Source organism: Zalophus californianus, chromosome 6 (genome assembly GCF_009762305.2).
Source record: "Zalophus californianus isolate mZalCal1 chromosome 6, mZalCal1.pri.v2, whole genome shotgun sequence".
Lineage (NCBI taxonomy): Eukaryota > Metazoa > Chordata > Mammalia > Carnivora > Otariidae > Zalophus > Zalophus californianus.
In genome coordinates this window covers 135,155,345-135,180,727 of record NC_045600.1, presented here as the reverse complement: position 1 = coordinate 135,180,727, position 25,383 = coordinate 135,155,345, and the positions used below count along the sequence as shown (strand labels likewise).

At 47.0% G+C, this 25,383-nt stretch overlaps 1 protein-coding gene across 3 annotated transcripts in view; it reads left to right on the top strand.

Annotated features, from left to right (window-relative positions):
• Positions 1-1,055, top strand: part of ST8SIA2 (ST8 alpha-N-acetyl-neuraminide alpha-2,8-sialyltransferase 2) — a 62,253-nt gene extending 61,198 nt beyond the window's left edge. For 2 of the 3 annotated variants that reach the window (XM_027571692.1, XM_027571691.1), the window contains exon 5: positions 508-793. In XM_027571692.1, coding sequence (XP_027427493.1) covers positions 508-793 — 286 coding nt within the window. Of the gene's footprint in view, positions 1-507 lie in introns of all 3 variants that reach the window. The other variant, XM_027571690.1, reaches the window with a different exon arrangement.
• The last annotated feature ends 24,328 nt before the right edge of the window (positions 1,056-25,383 follow it).

The following is a 25,383-nucleotide window of genomic DNA, read 5'->3' as shown; positions in this document are numbered from 1 at the left end:
CGGTGGCCCATGCAGCAAGCTGCCACACCCACGTGTGTCATCTGTGTCTCTCTCTCTCATGCTCCCACAGCAGAGGCCAGGAGCATGGCTGCAAAGCCAAAAATATCTACCAGCTGGCTCGTTATAGAAAAAGTTTGCCCGCCCCCACTTTAGATTTCAACAGGCTTGAGCCCAGGTCAATGTCCTGCCCTTTCCACCTAGGTGACCTCAGGCAAGCCACTTTTGTCTCTGAGCCTCATTTCTGCATCTGTACCTACTACCAAGCTCATCATGTTTCCATAAAAATCATATATGTGAAAGTTCATGATGTAAGGAATAGTTCTGTTGCTTAATAAAGGTTGGTAGTCAGTCCCCTGAGAAGGGAACCAGGAATCAACGGCTGGACTGGTCTCCACAGCTCCTGGAGTGGCAGGAGGCAGGCTGCTGGACAGGTTAAAATTGTCCTTTTCCTGGAAAGGATGATTCACAAACTCATATTTTCTCACTTCTTTTTTTTTTTTTCCCCAGATACTGGCTGACGAACAAGGTCCACATCAAAAGACCCACCACTGGTCTCTTGATGTACACCCTGGCCACACGTTTCTGCAACCAGATCTACCTCTATGGCTTCTGGCCCTTTCCACTAGATCAGAACCAGAACCCTGTCAAGTACCACTATTACGACAGCCTCAAGTATGGCTACACCTCCCAGGCCAGCCCCCACACCATGCCCTTGGAGTTCAAGGCCCTCAAGAGCCTGCATGAGCAGGGGGCTTTGAAACTGACTGTTGGCCAGTGCGATGGGGCCACGTAAGGTGGGCTCCCTGTGGGACTCAGTGGCTCACATTTCCTGCCAGCTACACCACAGGCAGATGGGAGTCGGGGTGGCGCAAACTGTAGAACAAGCAGGCTAGTGGTTTTCTTTGTTAAAGTGTAAAACAGTGACCAGAATATATATATCTATACCTGCATATATATATTGACCTGAGTATTTATAACTGTGTGGTGTTCATCTAGCATTAGGCAGATAAGCCACAGGAAGAAGGTGTGGAGAACCCACCCAAACTGGATTGAGACTCAGTCCATCTTTAGGGGCAGAAGGACTCGACATGAAAAGAAGCCAGTCCCATGACTTTGGATGACAAACTGCCTCCTGGGTTGGACAGATCTTTGGGCTCATGGATGAATGGAGAGCCACCTCTTGGCAGCGACCCTGAGCCTCTGAGTAACCCGGATTCTGGGTGAGCCAAGACCCAGAGGGGACAACTTGACCCAAGTCTAAAATGGTGCTGTTGACAGAGGAGAGGAGGTTGAGGGGTTCAGCCTGGCAAAGGTGTACAAGGACCCCAAGAAGCAGAGGCCACTTCAGAGGCGTGGGCCTTGTTCCACAAACTTAGAGTTTAACTGTCCGAGGGATGATCCACGGTGGACCCCCCTGTCCCAGACAGGTTTCCACAGGTATGAAGAGAAGGCTAGAGAAGTAACCATGGACAGTCTATACTCTGGCCTTTGCAAGAACCACCAAGAACCTGGACAGAGCAGGCAGATGACCCTAAATAGCTGGGGTGTTCCCCTGGCATTTTGGAAAAATTGAAATCTCCCGCTCGGGGGCAGCACTCCACCCCACAATAAGGCAGAAGAGTGTCCAAAACGTGGTGGTTTGGTGGGTGTTCTTTAAAGCAACTAGAGTCTACCAAGGAGGAAGGGACCCTGGGATTTTACCCGCTGGCTTAGCCCCCTTCCTGCTCTCTTAGAATGTCACATAAGGGACCGTACTGTCCCCTTCTGCCCTAGGGAAGCCACAGCGAAAGCTTGAAAGGGTCCGGTCAAGATAAATGTCATCCTTTTTAAAATACATATGATTGCCTTTCTGGGTGCCTCACAGAGCCCCAGAGTGTGAGACCTGAAAGGGTGTTAAGCACCTCGCTTCATTTCTCCATGACCCCTCTGTTTCCTTTCTGCGTCGTGCACTCGAGGGGCCTCTGCAGCCATTTCTTGACATCTTCCTATCCTGATGGTCACACTAGCCGGCACTGAGCTCCAACACCGAGCTTCTCCAGTCTGCAGGGAGAGGCTCCAATGTCCACCCCCACCCCCACCTACCCATCCTCCGCACAGAGGCAATGATTTTAGAATTTCACAAAATCCTTTTTGCCCCCTATGAAGATTAATAGTGAAGACTTTTTTTTTTTTTTAACCCAAAGCCAAATGCAGTATCCAAATACTGGGCATAATCTCCCTGGGGAAATCTGGGCTCCATGCCAATCACTTAGGGGCTGGAATCAGAGGTCACATATAGACAAGCATTAGGCGGCTTGATTTGTTGGATGTATTCCCTTGCCTGATAAATAACACTGTTTTAAAACATATTTGAAAGATAAGTAAAAAACCATTATCTTGAAGGTGAAGGGAGTTAAGAAAAGTAACCGAGATCTGCTCCCAAGCACACGAGACCGGACATAATTAATCAGTGGCAATTCAGACCAGGACGTTTGCTCTAAATTAATGGCTGGCGGGCAGCAAACGGAGACGGTGGGAGGATGCTCAGAACCGTTCACCCCGCACATGGGTGCTCCAGCTCCAAGCCCCAGCTGTGACTGCTACCCTGCATCTCTTATGTTTCTTCCCTTGTTGTCCTTGCTGTTGATGCTTCAAGTCTGAGATTTGGGATTTGCATTATAAAATGAATATTTAAGAAAGCAACAGCCCTAACAGCCTCTGTGGGAACTGCGTGGTTTGGACTCCCTCGCAAGAAGTGGAAATAATTAGTATCATATTTTACACTTCTCCAGAGCCTTTCATCTTGAGGATCTCAAAGGCCCTGGAAGACATTTAATGTCTGAAGCTGGCAGTGCCCTGGGGAGCAGGTAGAACTGCCTGGGCCTCCGTGGATTAACCAGGGCTTTGGACTCCAGAACGTTCCAGTGGTGAGTCCTGAGGGGAGCTGGGATGTCAGGTCCTGGGGTTGGCCCCACGCTCCGTGTACCGGCCAGGAGCCTGCCCTGCGGGGCAGTTCAAGGCCAGAGCTCCGTGGAAGAGCTAGTTTTCCTTCTGTCCCATATTGGTCTTGGTTCCTTAAGCGGACACCAGTGGCTGTTGAAGTAGAAGGGGCCCTAAGAACCTGCCCCTGGGAAGCCAGGACCATCTGCACCCCTCCGTTCCCCAACTCACAGGTCCTGTGCTGCCCAAATGCACTGACCACCTGATGACAGGAGCTCCAGGGGCCTGGGCTTCCCCACCCCCTCCTGCTCCTCCCCCTGGGCGGACAGTCAGGAGGCAGGCCGTCCCCTCTGCCCGTTTAGGGCAGCTAAATGCACAGGCCAGCTAGCCTGGGTGGCCCCGAGGAGTCCCCAGCCTGCCCCTTGTCCCTGCCACCCTGGTCCACTGCCTTGTAACTGCGGTGGTCACAGCCATCCTGGGAGCAGGAGACCCTTCCAGTCACCTCCTGTTAACCGTTAATCAGTCCCCAATCGCCCTGCCATCATCCACCCTGGAGCCTCTGAGACCTGCAAGCTCCTCAAGCCCCCAAATAACCACTCCCCTCCATCGGCCGCCTCCTTGGCTGAAGAGAAGGAGCCATCTGAAACACCATCTCCCCTCCAGATCTCCCGATCCCTTTCCACCCCACGCCTCTCCTTCCTCCCATTTCTGAGGACGTGAAATCCATCCTCTGGGCAGTGACATTTTCCCACACACCCCAGCCGCTCTTCTGCCACCTCTGTCCTCACTTCCACCAGCACACACTCTACTCCCCATCCCAGCTCCTGCAGCCTCTTCCCTCCCCTTCCCTGCACCAGCAGCCCCGGGAAGGGGTCTCTAATGCTTGCGCTGCCGTCCCCCACAACCTGCCTAGCCTCCATGCTCCAGGGACCTGCGATTCAGCGCCCTCCATGTTGCCACATCAAAAGACCCCTTGTCGTCACCAAGCTCCCCACATCGCTGGGCTCCACAGCGACCCCTGCTGGACACCCGTCCCCTCGGTGCACAGGATGCAACGTACTCTGTTTCTCCTCCATTCCCAACGTGTCTTCATCATTTATGTATGTATGTATGTATGTATGTATTTATTTATTTATTTATGATTTATTTATTTCCACCCTTCCCTTGATCTAAAAAGGACCCGAGGTGGGTCAGACCATTATTTCCCTCCCTCCTCCTCGCCCCACCGCACGGACACTCCCAACATTGGTGCCTTCCATTGTGTCCCCACCCCACCTGCTTTAGACTCCATACATCCGAAGCCAAGTTTATCATCTCTGCTTCCCCTTCCTCCACGATCCCCCCTCTTCTTGATGGAATTCCCGTGAGCCTCTCAACCACCCAAGTCTGAGACCCTAAAGTCATCTTCGACTCTTCTCTATGGGTTCCCTTGTCACCCCTCCCCACCAGTGCTGCCCTTGCTTCCCTTGCTTGCACAATTTTAGCAGTGTTCTCTTCCCTACCCCTCCCTGTTGCCCCTCTGGGCATGCTTGCACACCCCCGTCTGTCCTGCACATTCATAGTGATTTTTATCTCCAGCCATTCAGAAAACTTTAAAAGTTCCTGGCCCACAAAATAAGGTACAAGTCTCCACCCTGACATTACAGATCACCCAATAAGGCCCCTTCCTTCTTTACACCCTGCACTGGTCGATAGAGAATCATCATTTCTGGAAGAGGTGCCTGGTTTTCCTGTCTCTGTGCCTTTGGTCTTGCTGTTCTCATCTCCTGGGACCCTCTCTTCTCTTCCCTTCAAGGCCCATGCAGAAACCACATCTTCCACGAAGCCCTCCCTGATCTACCAACCACTGGGATTTCTCCCTCCGCTGAACCACCGTAGCACTTTATTTGTACCTTTCTCATGGCACTTACCATATTCTGCCTTGTATTATAGTTATTGTGCACTTGTCCTATGACTGTTCTTAGATTGTAAGCTCGCCAAGGGCAGGGACTGTGTTTTATTCATCTGTGTCCATCACAGCACCAGGAGTGGTGCAAAGCACACAGCAGTTGCTTAATAAATGTTTGTTGGATTAAATCCTTAATGCCTGTGGAGGGCTATGTAATTAATGAAGTCATTTTGCACCTGTAATGTCCTAAGAACCTCCAAAAAATCACATGAGTTGGGCAGACGCAGAAATCATTATTCCTATTGGATGGGTCATAAAATTGAAGCAAAAAAAAAAAAAAAAAAACTGTGTGAAGCCCCATAGCTCACTAGCAAAATTCACACGCCGGTCTTATCCCCACTCCATGATCTTCTATTAACCCCTGTGGCTGGGTCACTATAAATTGGAAACTGACCCCAAGTCTTGGCTGCCATGGGTCTGGGATCACCTTCACAGAGTCAGACAGACCTCAACATGAACCTCAGCTTGTGTGCCCATCAACAAAGGCAAAGTCTCCCTCCTTTTGGGGGAGGACAAAAGCCATTCAGGTTTTACCAGGCCCAGGGGGTGGAGCTGTGGGACCTCATAAATCATTCCCCCTGCTGTTGTCACGGGGTATGAAGCCATCCGTCCAGATGGCAAAAAGACCAACAGCTCCAAGGGGCTGTTGTTTGATAAATCTCTTCATACCTAATTAAAGCTCCCCTACCAGAATGAATGGAACAGGGGCATTTGTTGATGCCGGTCAGATGGGACTCCAGACGTTCATGCTGCCTCATGAATGCCCTTAATAGCATCCCCAATGACACCGACAGCCTGCCCTAGCCCGCCTGTCTCTCAGCAGCACTGCTGGATGTCATCATTCCTTCCTGTCTTCATTCCCATCCTTCTGCTTCCCCTCCCCAGGGCTCTTCGCTTCGGCATCCACCAGGAGCCCGGTGAGCCTAGGGACCTAGGTGGCAGCTCTTCTTGGGAACCTAAGCCTTGACTGGGGTAATGTGGTGGGATGGCAGGAAGGGAGAGGGTGAGGAGCACTCTGTGCCATCTCTCCAAAAAGCAAAAACACCAGGGTGCTCTGTTCCAGTGGCAGGTTATCCACAACAGAGGGCGGGTGGAGGGGTTTCCATGATTACCATGTGGAAGCAATGTTTTTGTTGCCCTTGGGCTTCATGGTGAGGGTAGGAGATTCATAGCCATCCTTAGTAATCCAGGTGGTGGAACCAGTTTCCAAATACTGCACCTCAAGCCATCCAGCCCGGGATCATCCAGTTTCCAGAATCACCCCGGTTGTGGGTAGCCACAGCCCCGCGAAACCACCCAGCGAGATCACTAAAGGTCCCTTGTGGCCCTTCTTAGTCTTCCTCACAACATCCCTCCCCTCCCTAGAACCTGGGGTGTGAAATGGGTCACCCAGGGGTTCCAAGGGCTGTGTCAGGAAGGAACCAAATGCTCCAGCCATGACCGCATATTCTAATATTAAAGAGGTTTCTCCAAAACTGACCCAGCAACAGCTGCGAGCAGCCAGTCCTTGGGGAATTAATAGAAAATGAGAGCCCAAGGCCAAGCAGTGGGACCGCTGCCCAGAGGCCTGCACGGACCCCAGCAGTGAAGATCCCAGTGCCAAACACTGAGGTGAGTCACATCGGAGTTGGCGCCACAAAACACCCCTTCGATCTGGTGCAAAGCACCTTCATTTCTTAAAATGAGGTTGTCCCAGTAGAGCTGCTGGTCAGAGTCTACGAAGGGACGGCTAGCAAGCAGAATAATTAGCTCTTTGTGGAAGTTGGGCGTTGCAATGAAGACCACTCTGCGGGGAGCTGTTTTGCTCAAGGACAGCCAGCATCGTGTGTTTTCCTTCCAACCAGGGCTTGGCAAGAATGTAACTCCCTGTAGTAACAACTGTGGCTACTGGCGCTCAGCAGCAACCTGTCTCCCGGCAAGAGCTCTGGGACAGGGACCAGATGATCTCATCTGTAACATGGATAGGACACCTACCCACCTCCTTCACAGAGTTACCGTGAAAATGCAAATAAAGGATGGGGGAGAGAGAGAGAAGCTGGGTGGGAAGGAGGTTCAGGGCCGTAAAGCAAATCAAGTGCATACAGCTGTGAGTTTGCAGGACTCTCCCCATGTCATTGCCCTGCCTAAACACATTAGTGGCTTTCCTTTGCTCTTAGAAGAAAATGCTTATGTTTGCTTGAAAGCTCCTCCCCTCTGGTTCACTACATTCCAGCCACACCGGCCCTTTTGCTTCTCCTCAAACTTTCCAGCCTCATTCCAGTCTCAGGGTCTTTGCACATCCTGTTCCCTCTGCCTGGAAAGCTGCTTTTCCTGCTCCTTGCAAGCTGCCTCCTGCTCATCGTTCAAGTTTCATATTACATGTCACCTCCTGGGGAGTCCATCCCTGGTTTCCCTGAGCTAATTACTCTCTATTACCTTTCACATGATCCTGCTAGCTGGCCTATATAAACTATCTGAATTATCTCATTTATTTTGTAGTTCTCAGCCCTGTTTTGCTCAAGGAGAGCCAGCCTTATGCATTTTCCTTCCAACCAGGACTTGGCAAGAATGTAACTCACTGTAGTAACAACCGTGGCTACCGGCGCTCAGCAGCTACCTGTCTCCCCGCAGGAGCTCTGGGACAGGCACCAGATGATCCAGAAGCCTGCACTCGGGAGCAGCAACACATGAAAGACCCCGATGCCCAGGCCACACTCCCTGCACCTCTTCCTTCCAGGCAGCTTCCCTCGGGCCTCTGGTTGGAGGTCGTTCCTTTGTTTCTGGCTTCTGGGGTTTTCCTTCTTTGATTTAAGCTTGGCTCTGTTTCGTCCGATGGGTTCTGTTGATGCTGCTGATGGGTCAGTCACCTCCAGGATTTGGGATTTTTCTGTGTGCTTGCAACAGGAGAAAAGGCCTGGCATTGCCTGCTTCCCCTTCTAAAACATAAGCTCCGGGAGGACCGGGACCCGCCTGGCAGGTTCGCCGAAGCACCCCCAGCCCCTGGAATGGTGCCTGGCACACAGTAGGCACTTAATAAACTCCTGATGCCTGAATGAAAATACGGGCATGGGTACTTTAAGGGAGACACGAACCCCATTGACCCCCAGAGTGAGGAGGACTCTTATCTAATGGAAAGAACACCTCCTGAAGAGGGGCAGGGGTTGCTCCCTTGTGCTCTGCTAGGCCGTGCATTCTGGGTCCTGTGCTTCCTAGAACACCTATCTCTACCACAGCCCTGTGAGCTTCATTGCCCCATTTTTATAGATCAGAATACCTAGGTTCTCAGAGGCTCAAAATTTGCTCGATGCCAAAGCTCATGAGCGGATGGTTTGATACCCAAGCCAACACTTAGCACCAGTCCCCCAAACCTCTACCATGTGGTCATAGGGTGAACCTGCATACAGGAGGCTGACTCCTCACAAGCTGCTGCTCCCATTGGGCCTTCCCATTGACAGATCTGCTATAGACCCAGCACACACTCGTGCAACAATGTCAGTTGTTAAAAATACTTCCTTGCCAGTTGGTTAAGAGCTCCTGCACTGAGCCCCCCACCTCCCCCGAGAGTGCCATGCTCCAACACCATGACCAGAGTACATTCTGACTGGCCAGGAACCCTCTGAGTTCAAAACTATTTCACACATCACCCCCTGCTCCCAGACCCTCCAAACAAGAGGTTGGTTTGAGCATCTGAACCAAAGGGTAGGACATCAGAGCCTCATCTCAATGCTGTGCTCCTGGTAGCCAGGCCTGAGGAAGTGGCTGGCTTTCCCCACTTTTGTTTTCCATGGACACGTCCTTGGACCCAGAGCAGATGTCCTGTGCAACTCACGTGAGTACAGATTGCAAATTCAGTTGTGGAAGCATCGAGAAGCATCTTAAAGCAATCAGCCCGGGCTGGTCATGAGAAACGATTGCCATTGCCTCGAAGAGTATCTGTGAGGCACAAATGGAGGGAGGGAGATGGGCGAGGGACAGAGGGAGCGGCAGAGGACTCAAAAAGGCAGGCACATTCACTGAACACTCACTGAGTGCTTTACATGGACGAATTCATTTCAACCTCACAGAGGTCCCTTGCAGATGGACATTATGATCATCCCCACTTCACCGATGAGGAAACTAAGTCTCAAAGGGTTTATTAACTTGCCCAAGGTCAAAAAGCTAGGAAGAGGTCGAGCTGGGATTTGAACTTAAGCCCACATGTTCCAAAGTGGTACAGGAAGCCCTTCAACTTCACCTCGATCGGCATAGGTCAGTGCACTGGGGGCTGCATTAGCCTTGTCGCTGAGCAATGCGCCTGCTTCCCACAGGGGCCGTGCCCACACCAGTCCCAGCCACCGGCCCCTCTTCGCCCCCAGCTGCCGCCACCAGGCCCACTGAGTGGAAACGCTCATTCATGCGGGGACAGTGACAGGCTCAGGCTGCACGGCCTTGGGCCCTGGGGCTGCAGCTGCTACCTTTTGAACTTGGCGAGGAAGCTGGGACTGAATATGTCCCTCTGCACGTGCCGGGCCACTTGGCCCAGTGTCTGGGGATGAGATGGGGGACAGCCAAGCCACAGGAAGTGGAAGCGCCTCTGGCAGAGGCCAGCCTGGGAAGGAGAAGTGAAAGTGAGCAGAGGACAGAAGTGAATGAGAAAAGAGCTGGAACAGAATGGCTAGAGCGTGCGAAAGGTCATGGCGCTTTCCTGTGAACTCTGCCAGATGTCACCAGTTGTCCTAGTCAAGCCTCTTGCTTCAACAGCCTGCCTCAAACCTACATATTCACACGAGGCTGGGTTACAGCAGAGAAGGGGCCTCCAGGCCTCCTTTAGGGCACTGAGGAAACCGAGGGACCCCAGATGACCCATGCCCCAAACTTTCCTCCACCGCATCCTGTCTGAGCAACCTGGGTCCAGCCACTTCACTTCCCATCTCTGTTTCCCCATCAGCAAACTGAGAATTTGCCTGCTTGGTTGCTCCTGTGACTAAGCCTGACCAGGCGCCTTGAGTTCTTCGCCCCCGGAAGGCTAGCCATGCGTGGTAACTCACTGCCTTCTCTGACAGCTCAGGCCAAGGGGGCGAAGACTAGTCCGAGATGAGTTCTGGTTCAACCTGGCTCCGTAGCTGTTGCAGAAGTGAGTGGCAGGACTTGGCATGCAGTAGGTGCCTAATAATGAATGAATATCTGTTGAGAGAACAAATGCTTCCCAGTTTCCTGAAACCACTTCTCTCCAGCTACTCAGCAGATGGGCTCCCCAGCCTTGGTTTTCATTCCTGAACAAAAGAGATACGTTCCTCTGCCTTCCTCTGCCTGGGAGTCACAGCTAGGATCACAGTAGAGCAGCAGATAATTAGGGGTTTTGAGTGCCAGTTGGCACCCCTAAATTCCCTCCCCACTGCACACCAGAAGAGGCCTTTTCCTGAGTGGCTTGGTGTCCCTGCAACAACACCCTGACTCAAGTACTTTTAGGACCTGCCATTTGTTGAGTGTCTATCATGTGCCTGCCGCTACATTGGGCACTTTGCCCTCTGGGGCCAATAGTATTATCCCCATTTTATTGATAAGGAAGCCAAGACCCACAGCTTGTCAGATGCCTAATATGGCAGAGCTGGGATCTAACTCAGAGGGAGAATTCCTTCTAGGAATCTCTCCCTGCCTAACCTATGCAGCAGTTTGAGCTCATTCATTCATGCATGCATGCCCCCCTTTACTCATTCATCTCTTCACCCACTTAAGAAACACTGTGGGGGGGGCACCTGGGAGGCTCGGTCGTTAAGCGTCTGCCTTCAGCTTGGGTCATGATCTCAGAGTCCTGGGATCAAGCCCCACATCAAGCTCCCTGCTCAGCGGGGAGTCTGCTTCTCCTTCTCTCTCATGCGCTCTCTCTCAAATAAATAAATAAAATCTTTTGAAAGCAAGAAACAAACAAACACTGGGGAGTTCTGTCTGGGTGTCATGGCACACGAACAGCCTGTCCTCGCTTCCGAAGGGCTCGCAGTCCGGTGGTGGGAGTGGCAGAGGGAGGGCAGACACAAGGCACAGTGCTGTAAGGGCAGGTGTAATGGGAAGGAGCAGATTGCCCAGGGAGAACAGAGAGAAAAGAGTGAGAAACTCTGTTTGCAGGAGGGCACACCGGGGAGAAGGACCCCAGGAGGGGTGGCTCGCCGAGGAGGAGGCATTTGAATTCTTATCACAGACAAGTGTTCCCCTTGCTCCTAGTTCTCCAGCCCACCCAGGTCAACTCCTTCCTCTCCCACTTGTCCATTCTCCCTTTGACACCTTTTACTCTAGAGGGCAGTGGAACTTTGAAACATGCCCTAGGGACTGAGTCCGTGTGCCTGTGAAGAAAACTCTCCTTTCCTCTACAGACACAAGAACCACAAGGCGAGTGAGGGCTGGGACACTTGGGTCCCTTCTTCCCCATACCCTCAATCTTGGTGACCCTCCAGCTCAGGGGCCGTGGGGTGTAGTCCACATACATAGCAAACAGCCCCCCCCAGTGAGCTCACCAACAGGAATAGGGCAAGGAGAGGTGCTTAAGCATGTCTGCTTCTAGTTGTTCATTCAATATCAGACACACTGAGAGCCAGCAGCGAACTAGCTCTGCTCTGGGCACTGTGGGAGACAGAGTCCCTGCCGCTGGAAGCTCAGGTCTGATGGAAGGAACAGTTATGCACAACCAATGGCAGAATGAAATAAAAGGGAAACACCAGCCCAAGTCACTGGGGAGATTGAGAGCCAACGTCACAGAGATGATGATAGATGAGCTGAGCCTTGAGGAATGAGTAGGATTTTGATAGTTGGATGTCGACTCTCTTGATGATCCCCTCTGGGATGGTTCCCCCCTCCTCAGCACCAGCAAGGGACAGAGGTAGGTTCAGGCAGCTGACTGCCACACTGCTGCCAATCCCACCAATTTACAAAAGCCACCAAGGGAATAAGACCTGCTGCCACCTGTCCAGCCTCCCCTCTAGATCGAAATGCCAGCCCAGGTGAGGTTACCTGGATGCATGAGACCCTTGCTCTGCAGGTAACGATCTCTGCCGTGCTAGGAAAGGACAGGCAGGTGCCCACCCAAAATGCGCCAAGACCTGCAGTGGCAGCTTATTTCCAAGTCCGCCCCTCGTGCCCTCTCCTTTTCCCACTTCACCTGCTTCCGAGTTGCAGCTGGTAAAACCTCAGCCTCCCACTTCCATTCACAGCCTCCTTAAGTCTGTTTGCAGCTCTTCTCACTGTAACACCCGTCACTGGCCCAGTCCTCGAGCAAATGCTACAGCTTCCCAGGAGTGCTGGCAACTAGGCAGGCCACTGAGGCACAGATTCGCTTTCTCCTGATCTTTCTCAGGGAAGATAGAAACCTCTTGCTGCTCACCAGTGGAAGTCAAATGGATAGAAAGGAGGAGCTAAGGATGAAAGTAGTGGCAGCTCCATAGATCACTGAGCTGGGTGAGCAGGATCCTGCACTTTTTCTTCAGCCCTGGAGAAAAAAAAAGGACCTGGATATGAGAAGCAGCCTCAGCACCTAATGTCATCAGTTGGGATCCCACCAAGCTCACCAGAATCTCCAGGAGACATGGCGTCCCATCCCGAATGAGGGCGTTACTCTTACCCTGCCCATGAGCATGAAGGATATGTGACAAGGTTCTATATCTGAGCTTTCCACCTACAAGAGGAAAAGGCAGACGGCAGGAATAACTGGGGTCCAGTAAATAGTGGGGCACCTCACAATTTGCTAACAAGACGATCTACCCCGAATCATACCTGGAGGTAGGAGTCGAGGACGGAAGAGAAGCCCATTCTACAATGTGGCACATTTTCCAAAATATTTAAGATAATAAGCTGACATGACAGTCGTTAAGACTGATGAAAAGACGCAAGAAAGAGCAAAGTGAAATCAAGACATAGAGACACATGGTTAAGTGATGGCGTTTAGCTGGTGCTTATGACCTCACACCCAACAACACAGGTGCCAATGGGGCTCATCCTTGCTTTCATTCCCAAAGGGAGACATGAGCTACACTTCTGTCTGCAACAGATGGTGACTTTGAACTCAGCCTATTTAAAAACAGCATACACGGGGCGCCTGGGGGGTTCAGTCAGTTAAGCATCCAACTCTTTGTCTCAGCTCAGGTCTTGATCTCTGGGTTGTGAGTTCGAGCCCTGCAATGGGCTCCACACTGGGTGTGGAGTCTGCTTTTAAGTAATTAATTAATTAATTAATTAATAAAAAAACAGCATGCATAATGTGGAGGTCTAGCCATTCTCAAGAGCTAGGGGACAAAGAGGAGCCTTGCCTGCTTTTGACTCAGGCATTGTCCTTGTCGATCATGAAAGAGAATTTTAAAAAACAGTGGGACTTCCGTTATGGAATTACAGTAAGGCTTCCCGGGAGAACACTGTGTCATAGACTAGATTCAAACCAAACATTTCCTCCTGCCTGTGCCAGAGGTGGGAAGCTGGCCTAGATAGCTCTATAACCCCATGGTTCCTATGCTTAACACAGGGAAGCTGTCTCAGGAGCTTAATTCAGAAGAGCCTGAGCTGTACACCAGAGGACCAGAGAATGTCAAACGTTCACATGTAAATCTGTATATAGGGCCCAGGAGCAAGATGAATCATATGTACCCAGAGTAGGTTTAAAAGCAGAGTTGACTAATGGAGTCCCTACCATCTTCTAAACACTATACCAGGGCTGAGAGGCCAAACCCCAAGCACAAAGCATGTGTTTGTCCTCCCTTTGGAAAGCACAAACAATCACCCATTTCTACTGGAGACAAAATAAGGCCTGTGAGAGCCTATTCCAGGCTGTACCTTCAATCTGGTGTGCCTGTGTTCCATAAACATCCCCTGGCAATCTCCGTTCATTCTGCCATATTCTCCAAGAAAAAAAAAACATAAATTACAATGTGTTTCTGGAAATAAGGTCTTTTATAACTCCCTATAAAGAGAACAAGGCGGGCTCTCATCAGGCTTCCAATAAACCATCAAATAAACTCTTAAAATATGAAGAGATGCTGTGCCTCTTCTAAGTCGAAAAAGTCCATGATAAAGCCACAATATGCTACTCTTCACACCCTGAAGGTTTATGGGACCAGAGTCACAGCACAACAGTTTCAGGGCTTGAGGGCGTATGCGGTGGATGAATTTGTGTTCCACGTGGTGAAAAAGAAAACTCCCTCTCCGCATTCAGTGGTCCTACTCTACCAAGCTTCTTACAATTCACTATGGTCTGTCATCTACAAAAATCCTCCAAAGCTAAGATACCTACTTTTCACCCTTACTAAAGAGAAGGAAGACATGGTGTATAAAATGCCCTGTTTTGCTTCCTGAATGGGAGTAGGACAAAGCTGCCCCAAGTTCCAATGACAACAACTTGAAGTGATAAGATGTATGGACGACTGTAGACATTATCATTTATCAAGAAAAGGAGTTTTATAAACATTGTGAGAACAGGGGGCGGAGCAAGATGGCGGAGGAGTAGGAGACCTGGATTTCGTCTGGTCTCAGGAATTCAGCTCAATAGGGATCAAACCATTCTGAACACCTACGAACTCAACAGGAGATTGAAGAAGAGAGTAGCAACAACTCTCTGAACAGAGAAGCGACCACTTACTGGAAGGTAGGACGTGCAGAGAAGTGAATCCGAGGCGATATTCGGGAGGATAGACGGCGGGGGAGGGGGCCTCCGTCGGCCGCTTCTGGCAAGTGCTAGAGCCGCGGAGCACAAAATCGGAACTTTTAGAAGTCAGCTCCGCGGAGGGACGTCGCTCCAGTGGCTAAGCGGGGGGTGGAACCCTCGTGGGACAGTGTGGTCTCAGGACCCTCGGGGTCACAGAAAGACCGGGGGTGCCTGAGTGCGGCAGAGCTCCCAGGTATCGGAGCGGGGAAGCCGGCTGCAGAGACGGAGCCGAGGCACGGGCTCTCAGCTCGGGGTTGCCATAAAATGTGATCCGCGGCCCAGTCGGGCCACTGCTCCTCCAGCAGGTACCCAAAAAGCGGCAGAGCTGGGGAGACTCCCCTTCCTCCCCCGGGAGGAGCAGTGTGGGAATGCACCGCAGGGATCTGCTGGGTTTGGAGACTCCACACGGGGTCGGGTGCCAGAAATAGACGCTCGGTCACAGGCCGGTGAGCACGGAGTGCGGCCAGAGACCGGGGACACGGGAGGGACTGCTTTTCTCTGGGGGCACACTGAGGAGTGGGGCCCCGAGTTCTCAGCTCCTCCGGGTGGAGATTGGGAGGCCACCATTTTCACTCTCGTCCTCCAAAGCTGTACCGAGAGCTTGCAGGGAACAAAAGCTCCCAAGAGCAAACCCAAGCGACTTGCTTAGCCCAGACTGAAAAGGGCAGGGCAATTCCGCCTCCGGCAAAGACTTTTGGAAACCACAGCAACAGGCCCCTCCCCCAGAAGATCAGCACGAACAGCCAGCCAAGACCAAGTTTACCGATCAAGGAGAACGGGAGAACTCCAGCGCTAGGGGAACACTGCACATAGAACTCATGGCTCTTTTACCATGATTCATTAGTTTTTCAAAGTTAATTTTTTAACTGTTTTTTTTTAATTTTTCTTTTTCCCTTCTTCAACCAACATCTTATCAATCACTTTTTTAAAAAAATTTATTTTTCATTTATAGAGTCATATTCTATCCCTTCATAGTAGATACCCTTATTTTTGGCATATATATATATAAGTTGTTCTCTCTTTAAAATTTTGAGATACAGTTTCTTCTAACAGATCAAAATATACCCTAAATCATTAGTGTATGGCTTTGTTCTAGTCTCCTGCCTGATTACATTCTCTCCCTTTTCTTTTAACTTCTTTCTTTTTTCAAACAACTTCTTATCTTATCAATTCCTTTTATAAAATCTTTTATAATTTTCATCTTTACAGTCATCTTCCATCCCTTAATTGTATCAACCCTTATTTTGTACATATATAAGTCTTTCTTTAAAATTCTAGAAGGCACTTTCTTCTAACAGACCAAAATACACCCAAAATCTAGTGTGTGGCAATGATCTATGCACTAGCCTGATCATATTTGATCATATTCTGTTTTTTGTTTTGTTTTGTTTTGTTCTGTTTTTGTTTGTTTTTATCTTTTTCTTCACTTTCTTTTTACTTTCTTTCCCTTTCTTTTCCCCTGGTTTCAGGTTTTTTCTGATTTGTATAGAGTGTATTTTCTGGGGATGTTGTTAACCTGTTAGCATTTTGTTCCCTCATTCATCTATTCTCCTCTGGACAAAATGACAAGATGAAAAAAGTCGCCTCAACAAAAAGAACAAGAGGTAGTAGCATCTGCCAGGGACCTACTCAATACAGACATTAGTACGATGTCGGACCTAGAGTTCAGAATCACGATTTTAAAGATACTAGCTCGGCTTGAAAAAAGCATGGAAGTTATTAGAGAAACCCTTCCTGAAGAAATAAAAGAACTAAAATCTAACCAAATCGAAATCAAAAAGGCTATTAATGAAATGCAATAAAAAATGGGGGCACTAACTGCTAGGGTAAATGAGACAGAAGAGAGAATCAGTGATATAGAAGACCGAATGATGGAAAATAAAGAAGCTGAGAAAAAGAGACATAAACAACTACTGGATCACGAGGGCAGAATTCGAGAGATAAGCGATACGATAAGATGAAACAACATTAGAATAATTGGGATCCCAGAAGAAGAAGAAAGAGAGAGAGGGGCAGAAGGTATATTGGAGCAAATTATAGCAGAGAACTTCCCTAATGTGGGGAAGGAAACAGGTATCAAAATCCAGGAGGCACAGAGAACCCCTCTCAAAACCAATGATAATAGGTCAACACCCCGACATCTAATAGTAAAACTTACGAGTCTCAGAGACAAAGAGAAAATCCTGAAAGCAGCTCAGGAGAAGAGATATGTAACCTACAATGGTAGAAACATTAGATTGGCAAGAGACCTATCCACAGAGACCTGGCAGGCCAGAAAGGACTGGCATGATATCTTCAGAGCACTAAACGAGAAAAATATGCAGCCAAGAATACTATATCCAGCTAGGCTGTTGTTGAACATAGAAGGAGAGATAAAAAGCATCCAGGATAAACAAAAACTAAAGGAATTTGCAAACATGAAACCAGCCCTCCAAGAAATCTTGAAAGGGGTCCTCTAAGCAAAGAGAGAGCCTAAAAGCACCATAGACCAGAAAGGAACACAGACAATATATAATAACAGTCACCTTACAGGCAATACAATGGCACTAAATTCATATCTTTCCATAGTTACCCTGAATGTAAACGGGCTAAATGCTCCAATCAAAAGACACAGGCTATCAGATTGGATTAAAAAACAAGACCCATCGATATCTTGTCTGCAAGAGACTCATTTTAGACCCAAAGACACCCCCACATTGAAAGTGAGGGGGTGGAAAACTATTTACCATGCTAATGGACACCAAAAGAAAGCTGGGGTGGCAATCCTTACATCAGACGAATTAGATTTTAAAACAAAGACTGTAATAAGAAATGAGGAAGGACACTATATCCTACTTATCCAACAAGGAGATCTAACAATTGTAAATATCTATGCCCCTAACATGGGAGCAGCCAATTATATAAGGCAATTAATAACAAAAGTGAAGAAACACATTGACAACAATACAAGAATAGTGGGGGACTTTAACACCCCCTTCACTGAAATGGACAGATCATCTAAGCAAAAGATCAACAAGGAAATAAAGACTTTAAATGACACACTGGACCAAATGGACTTAATAAACAGACATAATCAGAACATAATCAGAACATTCCATCCCAAAGCAACAGAATACACATTCTTCTCTAGTGCCCATGGAACATTCTCCAGAATAGATCCCATCCTAGGTCACAAATCAGGTGTCAACCGCTACCAAAAGTTTGGGATTATTCCCTGCATATTTTCAGACCACGATGCTTTGAAACTAGAACTCAATCACAAGAGGAAAGTCGGAAAGAACTCAAATCCATGGAGGCTAAAGAGCATCCTACTAACGAATGAATGGGTCAACCAGGAAATTAAAGAAGAATTTAAAAAATTCATGGAAAGCAATGAAAATGAAATCACAACTGTTCAAAATCTTTGGGATACAGCAAAGGCAGTCCTGAGAGGAAAGTATATAGCAATACAAGCCTTTCTCAAGAAACAAGAAAGGTCTCAAATACACAACCTAACCCTACACCTAAAGGAGGTGGAGAAAGAACAGCAAATAAAGCCGAAACCCAGCAGGAGAAGAGAAATAATAAAGATCAGAGCAGAAATCAATGAACTAGAAACCAAAAGAACAGTAGAACAGATCAACGAAACTAGGAGCTGGTTCTTTGAAAGAATTAACAAGATTGATAACCCCTGGCCAGACTTATGAAAAAGAAAAGAGAAATGACCCAAATCAACAAAATCATGAATGAAAGAGGGGAGATCACAACCAACACCAAAGAAATACAAACAATTATAAGAAAATATTATGAGCAACTCTATGCCAGCAAATTAGATAACCTGGAAGAAATGGATGCATTCCTAGAGATGTATCAACTACCAAAATTGAACCAGGAAGAAATAGAAAACCTGAACAGACCTATAACCACTAAGGAAATTGAAGCAGTCATCAAAAATCTCCCAACAAACTAAAGCCCGGGGCCAGATGGCTTCCCAGGGGAATTCTACCAAACATTTAAAGAAGAATTAATACCTATTCTCCTGAAACTGTTCCAAAAAATAGAAATGGAAGGAAAACTTCCAAACTCATTTTAGGAGGCCACCATTACCTTGATCCCAAAACCAGACAAGGACCCCATCAAAAGGGAGAATTACAGACCAATAACCTTGATGAACATGGATGCAAAAATTCTCACCAAAATACTAGCCAATAGGATCCAACAGTTCATTAAAAAGATTATTCGCCATGACCAAGTGGGATTTATCCCGGGGCTGCAAGGTTGGTTCAACATCCGCAAATCAATCAACGTGATACAATACATTAACAAAAGAAAGAACAAGAATCATAGGATCCTCTCAATAGATGCAGAAAAAGCATTTGACAAAGTACAGCATCCTTTCTTGATCAAAACTCTTCAGAGTATACGGATAGAGGGTACCTACCTCAATATCATAAAAGCCACCTATGAAAAACCTACAGCGAATATCATTCTCAATGGGGAAAAGCCGAGAGCTTTCCCCCTAAGGTCTGGAACGCGGCAGGGATGTCCACTATCACCACTGCTATTCAACATAGTATTAGAAGTCCTAGCCACAGCAATCAGACAACAAAAAGAATCAAAGGCACCCAAATCGGCAAAGAGGAAGTCAAACTCTCACTCTTTGCAGATGATATGATACTTTATGTGGAAAACCCAAAAGACTCCACCCCAAAACTGCTAAGAACTCATACAGGAATTCAGTCAAGTGGCAGGATATAAAATCAATGCACAGAAATCAGTGGCATTCCTATACACCAACAACAAGACAGAAGAGAGAGAAATTAAGGAGTCAATCCCATTTACAATTGCACCCAAAACCATAAGATACCTAGGAATAAATCTAACCAAAGAGGCAAAGGATATGTAGTCAGAAAACTATAAAATACTCATGAAAGAAATTGAGGAAGACACAAAGAAATGGAAAACCGTTCCATGCTCATGGATTGGAAGAACAAACATTGTGAAGATGTCAATGCTACCTAGAGCAATCTACACAGTCAATGCAATCCCCATTAAAATACCATCCACTTTTTTCAAAGAAATGGAACAAATAATCCTAAAATTTGTATGGAACCAGAAGAGACCCCGAATAGCCAGAGGAATGTTGAAAAAGAAAAGCAAGCCTGGCGGCATCACAATTCCAGACTTCCAGCTCTATTACAAAGCTGTCATCATCAAGACAGTATGGTACTGGCACAAAAACAGACACCTAGATCAATGGAACAGAATCGAGAGCCCAGAAATGGACCCTCAACTCTATGGTCAACTTATCTTTGACAAAGCAGGAAAGAATATCCAATGGAAAAGAGACAGTCTCTTCAACAAATGATGTTGGGAAAATTGGACAGCCACATGCAGAAGCATGAAACTGGACCATTTCCTTACACCACACACAAAAATAGACTCCAAATGGTTGAGAGACCTAAACGTGAGACAGGAGTCTATCAAAATCCTAAAGGAGATCACAGGCAGCAACCTCTTCGACCTCAGCCGCAGCAACTTCTTCCTAGAAACATCGCCAAAAGCAAGGGAAGCGAGGGCAAAAATGAACTATTGGGATTTCATCAAGATAAAAAGCTTTTGCACAGCAAAAGATACAGTCCACAGAACCAAAAGACAACCGACAGAATGGGAGAAAATATTTGCAAATGACATATCAGATAAAGGGCTAGTATCCAAAATCTATAAAGAACTTATCCAACTCAACACCCAAAGAACAAATAATCCAATCAAGAAATGGGCAGAAGACACGAATAGACATTTTTCCAAAGACATCCAAATGGCCAACAGACACATGAAAAAGTGCTCAACATCGCTCGGCATCAGGGAAATCCAAATCAAAACCTCAATGAGATACACCACCTCACACCAGTCAGAATGGCTAAAATTAACAAGTCAGGAAACGACAGATGTTGGCGGGGATGCGGAGAAAGGGGAACCCTCCTACGCTGTTGGTGGGTATGCAAGCTGGTGCAGCCACTCTGGAAAACAGTATGGAGGTTCCTCAAACAGTTGAAAATAGAGCTACCCTACGATCCAGCAATTGCACTACTGGGTATTTACCACAAAGATACAAATGTAGGGATCCAAAGGGGTACGTGCACCCCAATGTTTATAGCAGCAATATCCACAATAGCCAAACTGTGGAAAGAACCAAGATGTCCATCGACAGATGAATGGATAAAGAAGAGGTGGTATATATACCCAATGGAATATTATGCAGCCATCAAAAGGAATGAGATCTTGCCATTTGCAGCGATGTGGATGGAACTGGAGGGTGTTATGCTGAGTGAAATAAGTCAATCAGAGAAAGACATGTATCATATGCCCTCACTGATATGAGGAATTCTTAATCTCCAGAAACAAACTGAGGTTTGCTGGAGTGGTGGGCGGGTGGGAGGGATGGGGTGGCTGGGTGATAGACACTGGGGAGGGTATGTGCTACGGTGAGTGCTGTGAATTGTGCAAGACTGTTGAATCACAGATCTGTACCTCTGAAACAAATAATGCAATATATGTTAAGAAAGAAAAAGAAGAAGAAGATAGCAGGAGGGCAAGAATGAAGGGGGGGAAATCGGAGGGGGAGACGAACCATGAGAGACGATGGACTCTGAAAAACAAACTAAGGGTTCTAGAGGGGAGGGGGGTGGGGGGATGGGTTAGCCTGGTGATGGGTATTATGGAGGGCACGTTCTGCGTGGAGCACTGGTGTTCTCACAGTGAATCATGGAACACTACATCCAAAACTAATGGTGTAATGTATGGTGATTAACATAACAATAGAAAATTTTTTTTCATGTAATTTATACAAACTTTTTAGAAACACATTTTGAAAATGTGCACTCATAATGAGTTCAGATTATAATTTTTGAAGGGAGACAGCTGAATATGTCTTTAAATTCTATCCTATGTAATATAAATCTTTGTATTGCACTACATCCTGTTTTCTATTATAGTTTGTTATTCTGCATTTGTTTTTCTTTCCATTAGAACTGTCTTGTACATTTATTATTTTTTTAACACTTAGAATAAATATTTAATACTTTAAAAAATTGTGAGAACAGGTCTTCTGCATAAAGGTGGGTATTGAAAGCATCCATTTCCTTCAACTTACTTTAGTTACTCTATTAAAATGATTTTAAAAAAGGATACAAATTTGCTGGCACATAAATAATGGGAGAGAAAACAAGAGAAATTTGGAAGATGAAACGCAGATGGATGAATGGGAACTGACTTAACAATGTTGTAAGCTGGCAGCAGGAAAGGCGGCACCAAGGGCCCATGAATGTGGAGATGAAGATGAGGCTAAAAACAGGAAAATTGGTAATTAGACCTTCTGATATTCTCTCCCTTCTGGGAAACTGGGCGGTGGTTCCTCACACACCTAACACTGCAGAGGATAAAACCAAAAAACTGTGGATACCAGGACAGACAGACGGAGTGACTCTAAGCATATTAAATGCTGAGGTTCCCCCTGACACACACACCCCATTTTAGCTTTCTTCCTCCTTCCAGAGCATTGGCTACAAGGATTCACTCTATAGGTAAGAGATTAGGAGAACTTCTTTGGGAATCTGACCAGCTCAAGCCAGATCACTGTGTACTGGAGCCCATAGTCAAAAAGCTTGTGGCAAAGGCAAAGACTGTCAACATGCATTTCATCTGCTCTCCCACATTTTCCAATCCACTTGCAGTGAGGCAGAACCTAACTCTAACTAGATCTGGCCAATTGACTATAGGCAGAAGTGGCACAGTATTTCTGGAATGAGACATACAAGAACCAGCACACACACAACCATCTGGCTGTCTTTTCCTGTACTAGGGTGCCCAGAGAGACAACATGACCCAGATGAAGCAACTACAGAACAATGGAACCTCCATCAACCTGGGTCCCTGAGTGTGGAGCAGAGTTCTAAAGCAATCTTCACTGAGTATGTTGTGTTAAGTCACTGAGAACTGGAGATTGTTTCCAAACATAAGTCTATGGGAGCTCCCCTCTACTTGCTAAGTGGGATACTGCTCAATTCATAAATTGCTTAATAAACCCAATCAGATCCTCAAATTAAAAAAAAAAAACCATAAGCATAATCTCTCATGACTAACACAAAGTCACACACACACACACACACACACACACACACACACACACACACACGTTTTCAAATGCTCTTTTGGTTTGCAGTGCTAAAATATGAGCACTGAAGATCACCAGACATCTGGTCCATCATCCTTCCAATTATACCTCTGGGGTAAAGTCTCCAGACCAACTCTCCTCTTCACATCTATTCAACTCATGGAAAATCCACAACATTGACTCCCAGCATCCCCCATCCTCCCAGCTCTGATGCCTCAATCTATAACTTAATCTTTATTCCATAATCTGTAATTCCGACATTTATCAGGTCACAGTCCACTGTGTCCCCCCATTCCAGGGAAGAACAGCATTCCAGGTGGCCCTCCAGAGGCTGCTCTCACTTTGGCCTCCTCTCTCCTGTGGTGTGTGCATTAGTATGGGGCAGGTCACATCACCTACCAACAACTCTCCCCCCAAATATCCTCTCTTTCCAAATTGCCATTTTCAACAATTCTATACCCTTGAGATGGGCGATGGGCTAAGGATCAGGACCTGGTTTTAGGTCACCCCCTTGGCAAGTCCTACATGGATGTGTAGCTCCTGGCTTTGGATTGCAAGAGTGCATGGCTGCTTTTGTTTTGTTCTTGGCCTGTGACATCCCAGCTAAAAGAGAGGCAGGGGTGCCTGGATGGCTCAGTCCGTTGAGCATCCGAGTCTTGGTTTTGGCTAAAGTCATAATCTCAGGATTGAGAGATTGAGCCCCACATCGGGCTCCTCACTCAGCGGGGAGTCTGCTTGAGATTCTCTCTGTCTCTCCCAATGCCCTTCCCCTACTCATGTTCTCTTGCTCTCTCTATCTCTCTCAAATAAATAAATAAGTCTTTTTTTAAAACGAGAGAGAGAAATTTGAATTTTAATACATTGTTACAGGTAATGATTCAGGCAGCTTGCCTGAAAGCCCATCCTACCGGGTCAAGCAATCTCAGGGGCCTAGATTTCTCAAAGCTCAATCTCTAAGAACCCAGAAAATGGACATTTGGTAACTCAAGGCCATGATTATGGTGTATCGAAACCTAAAGAGCTGCAAGAAGATGTGGGCCACACCTTGGTGATCTGAAAAAGATGAGATTCCATTATCTGCCACTTGCTTTTGGTTTACAATCTCATTAAAATCAGAATTCCAGATTAGTTGCATCTGTGTTTCTGTGACATCAAACAGTCTGTGGTTAGAACTGTTCCCTAGCTCAGGAGTAAAACTTCACAGCAATGGGCAGAAGGACATAGGGGTTTGTATATAGGCACTCCTCATGTTAGAGAATGGTTTGAAGCTCAAGCACCCTTCTTCAGTCACTAAGAGGTTTCCAAATGGTGCCCAGTCTTCATAAGGTCAATTGTTGAAAAAACTGAATCATAGTTACCTAGTTACAAAATGTTATTGCTGGAAAGGACCTTAGAGACATTCAATTCTGAACCAAATAAGTGGTGACCATGCTCACTCTCAGGTCCCAGGCTCACAGCAAACATCAAATTGATTTTACCACTGTGCACACTAAGCCCAGCCTCAGCCAATACCCACCAGTGCAAGATGGCATGAGAGATAAAATCTATTTGCCATTGCCAATTCTACCTAATTCCCTTATTTTATTTTTTTTATTATAAAGATTTTTATTTATTTGAGAGAGAGCATGAACAGGAGTTGGGGGAGCAGAGGGAGAGGGAGAAGCAGACTTCCCGCTGAGCAGGGAGCCCAACATGGGACTCAGTCCAGAACCCCAGGATCATGACCTGAACCAAAAGCAGACGCTTAACCAACTGAGCCACCCAGGCTCCCCTAATACTCTTATTTTATAGGTGAAGAACATAATCCTAGCACTTGCTCAAAGTCACACAGTGAGTCAACAGCAGAGAAAAGACCAGACTCTTTGTTCAATGTTCTTTCAACCACCTCAACCTAGGTAAACAGGAAAATGAGCCCTTCCCCCTTACTACCTTTTCTCTGTTCCTCCTGTCAAGTCTCTCTAAACACTCAAGGCTTATTCTAGCTGTACATATGATCCAGATGCCATATTTACCAGTCTCTCTTGAGCCACAGTGCTTCTGCTTTTCCATTCTGAGATCCCCCCAAGAAGCATCAAGTTAAATTCAAATGGGTTTGAAAGGACCAAAACAATTTAACTCATTATTTATAGAGTCTCCAGACCTTAACAAACAGTCAAATGTTATGCTTGTGAGTTAAAAGTTGTAACATATTCCTGGAAAAGTAAAAATGGAATACTTCCAAGTGCCATATTATGGATGCACTAAACTCTTAGAACTGATTTCATTTGAGGTCTTGAGTCTCGAAGGGGCTAAAGAAAACAAAAGCCATCTCTTCAGACTCTCAGCATCATTCTGAATCTTTTCCAAATGAACTTGTCTACCTCGGTCCAGAACAGAAAGTGCTTATGGGTTAGAGGTGACCAGCAATGCAGAGGTAGAGAAATAGTGCATTCTATTCTTGGATTGCATATTACTGTTCCATAGAGGGGGGGCAAGCCAAAACATATGGCGTTCCATCTGCAAGATGGGGCTGGCTGGGTCCCATGAATGGCTTTTAATGTGAGTAGATTCAGCCTGATTTGGTCTGCCTCCAAAGGAGAAGAAAAACCAGTGATTCAAATATTGTGTAAAGGCATTGAAATTAATGGCACAAAACAGGACTCATTTGTATTCCACCTAATTTAAAAGATGTCTGCTTGGTGTAGAGTAATGAATTAGTTACGGGGGTGTTTTGACTGAATGTTCAAC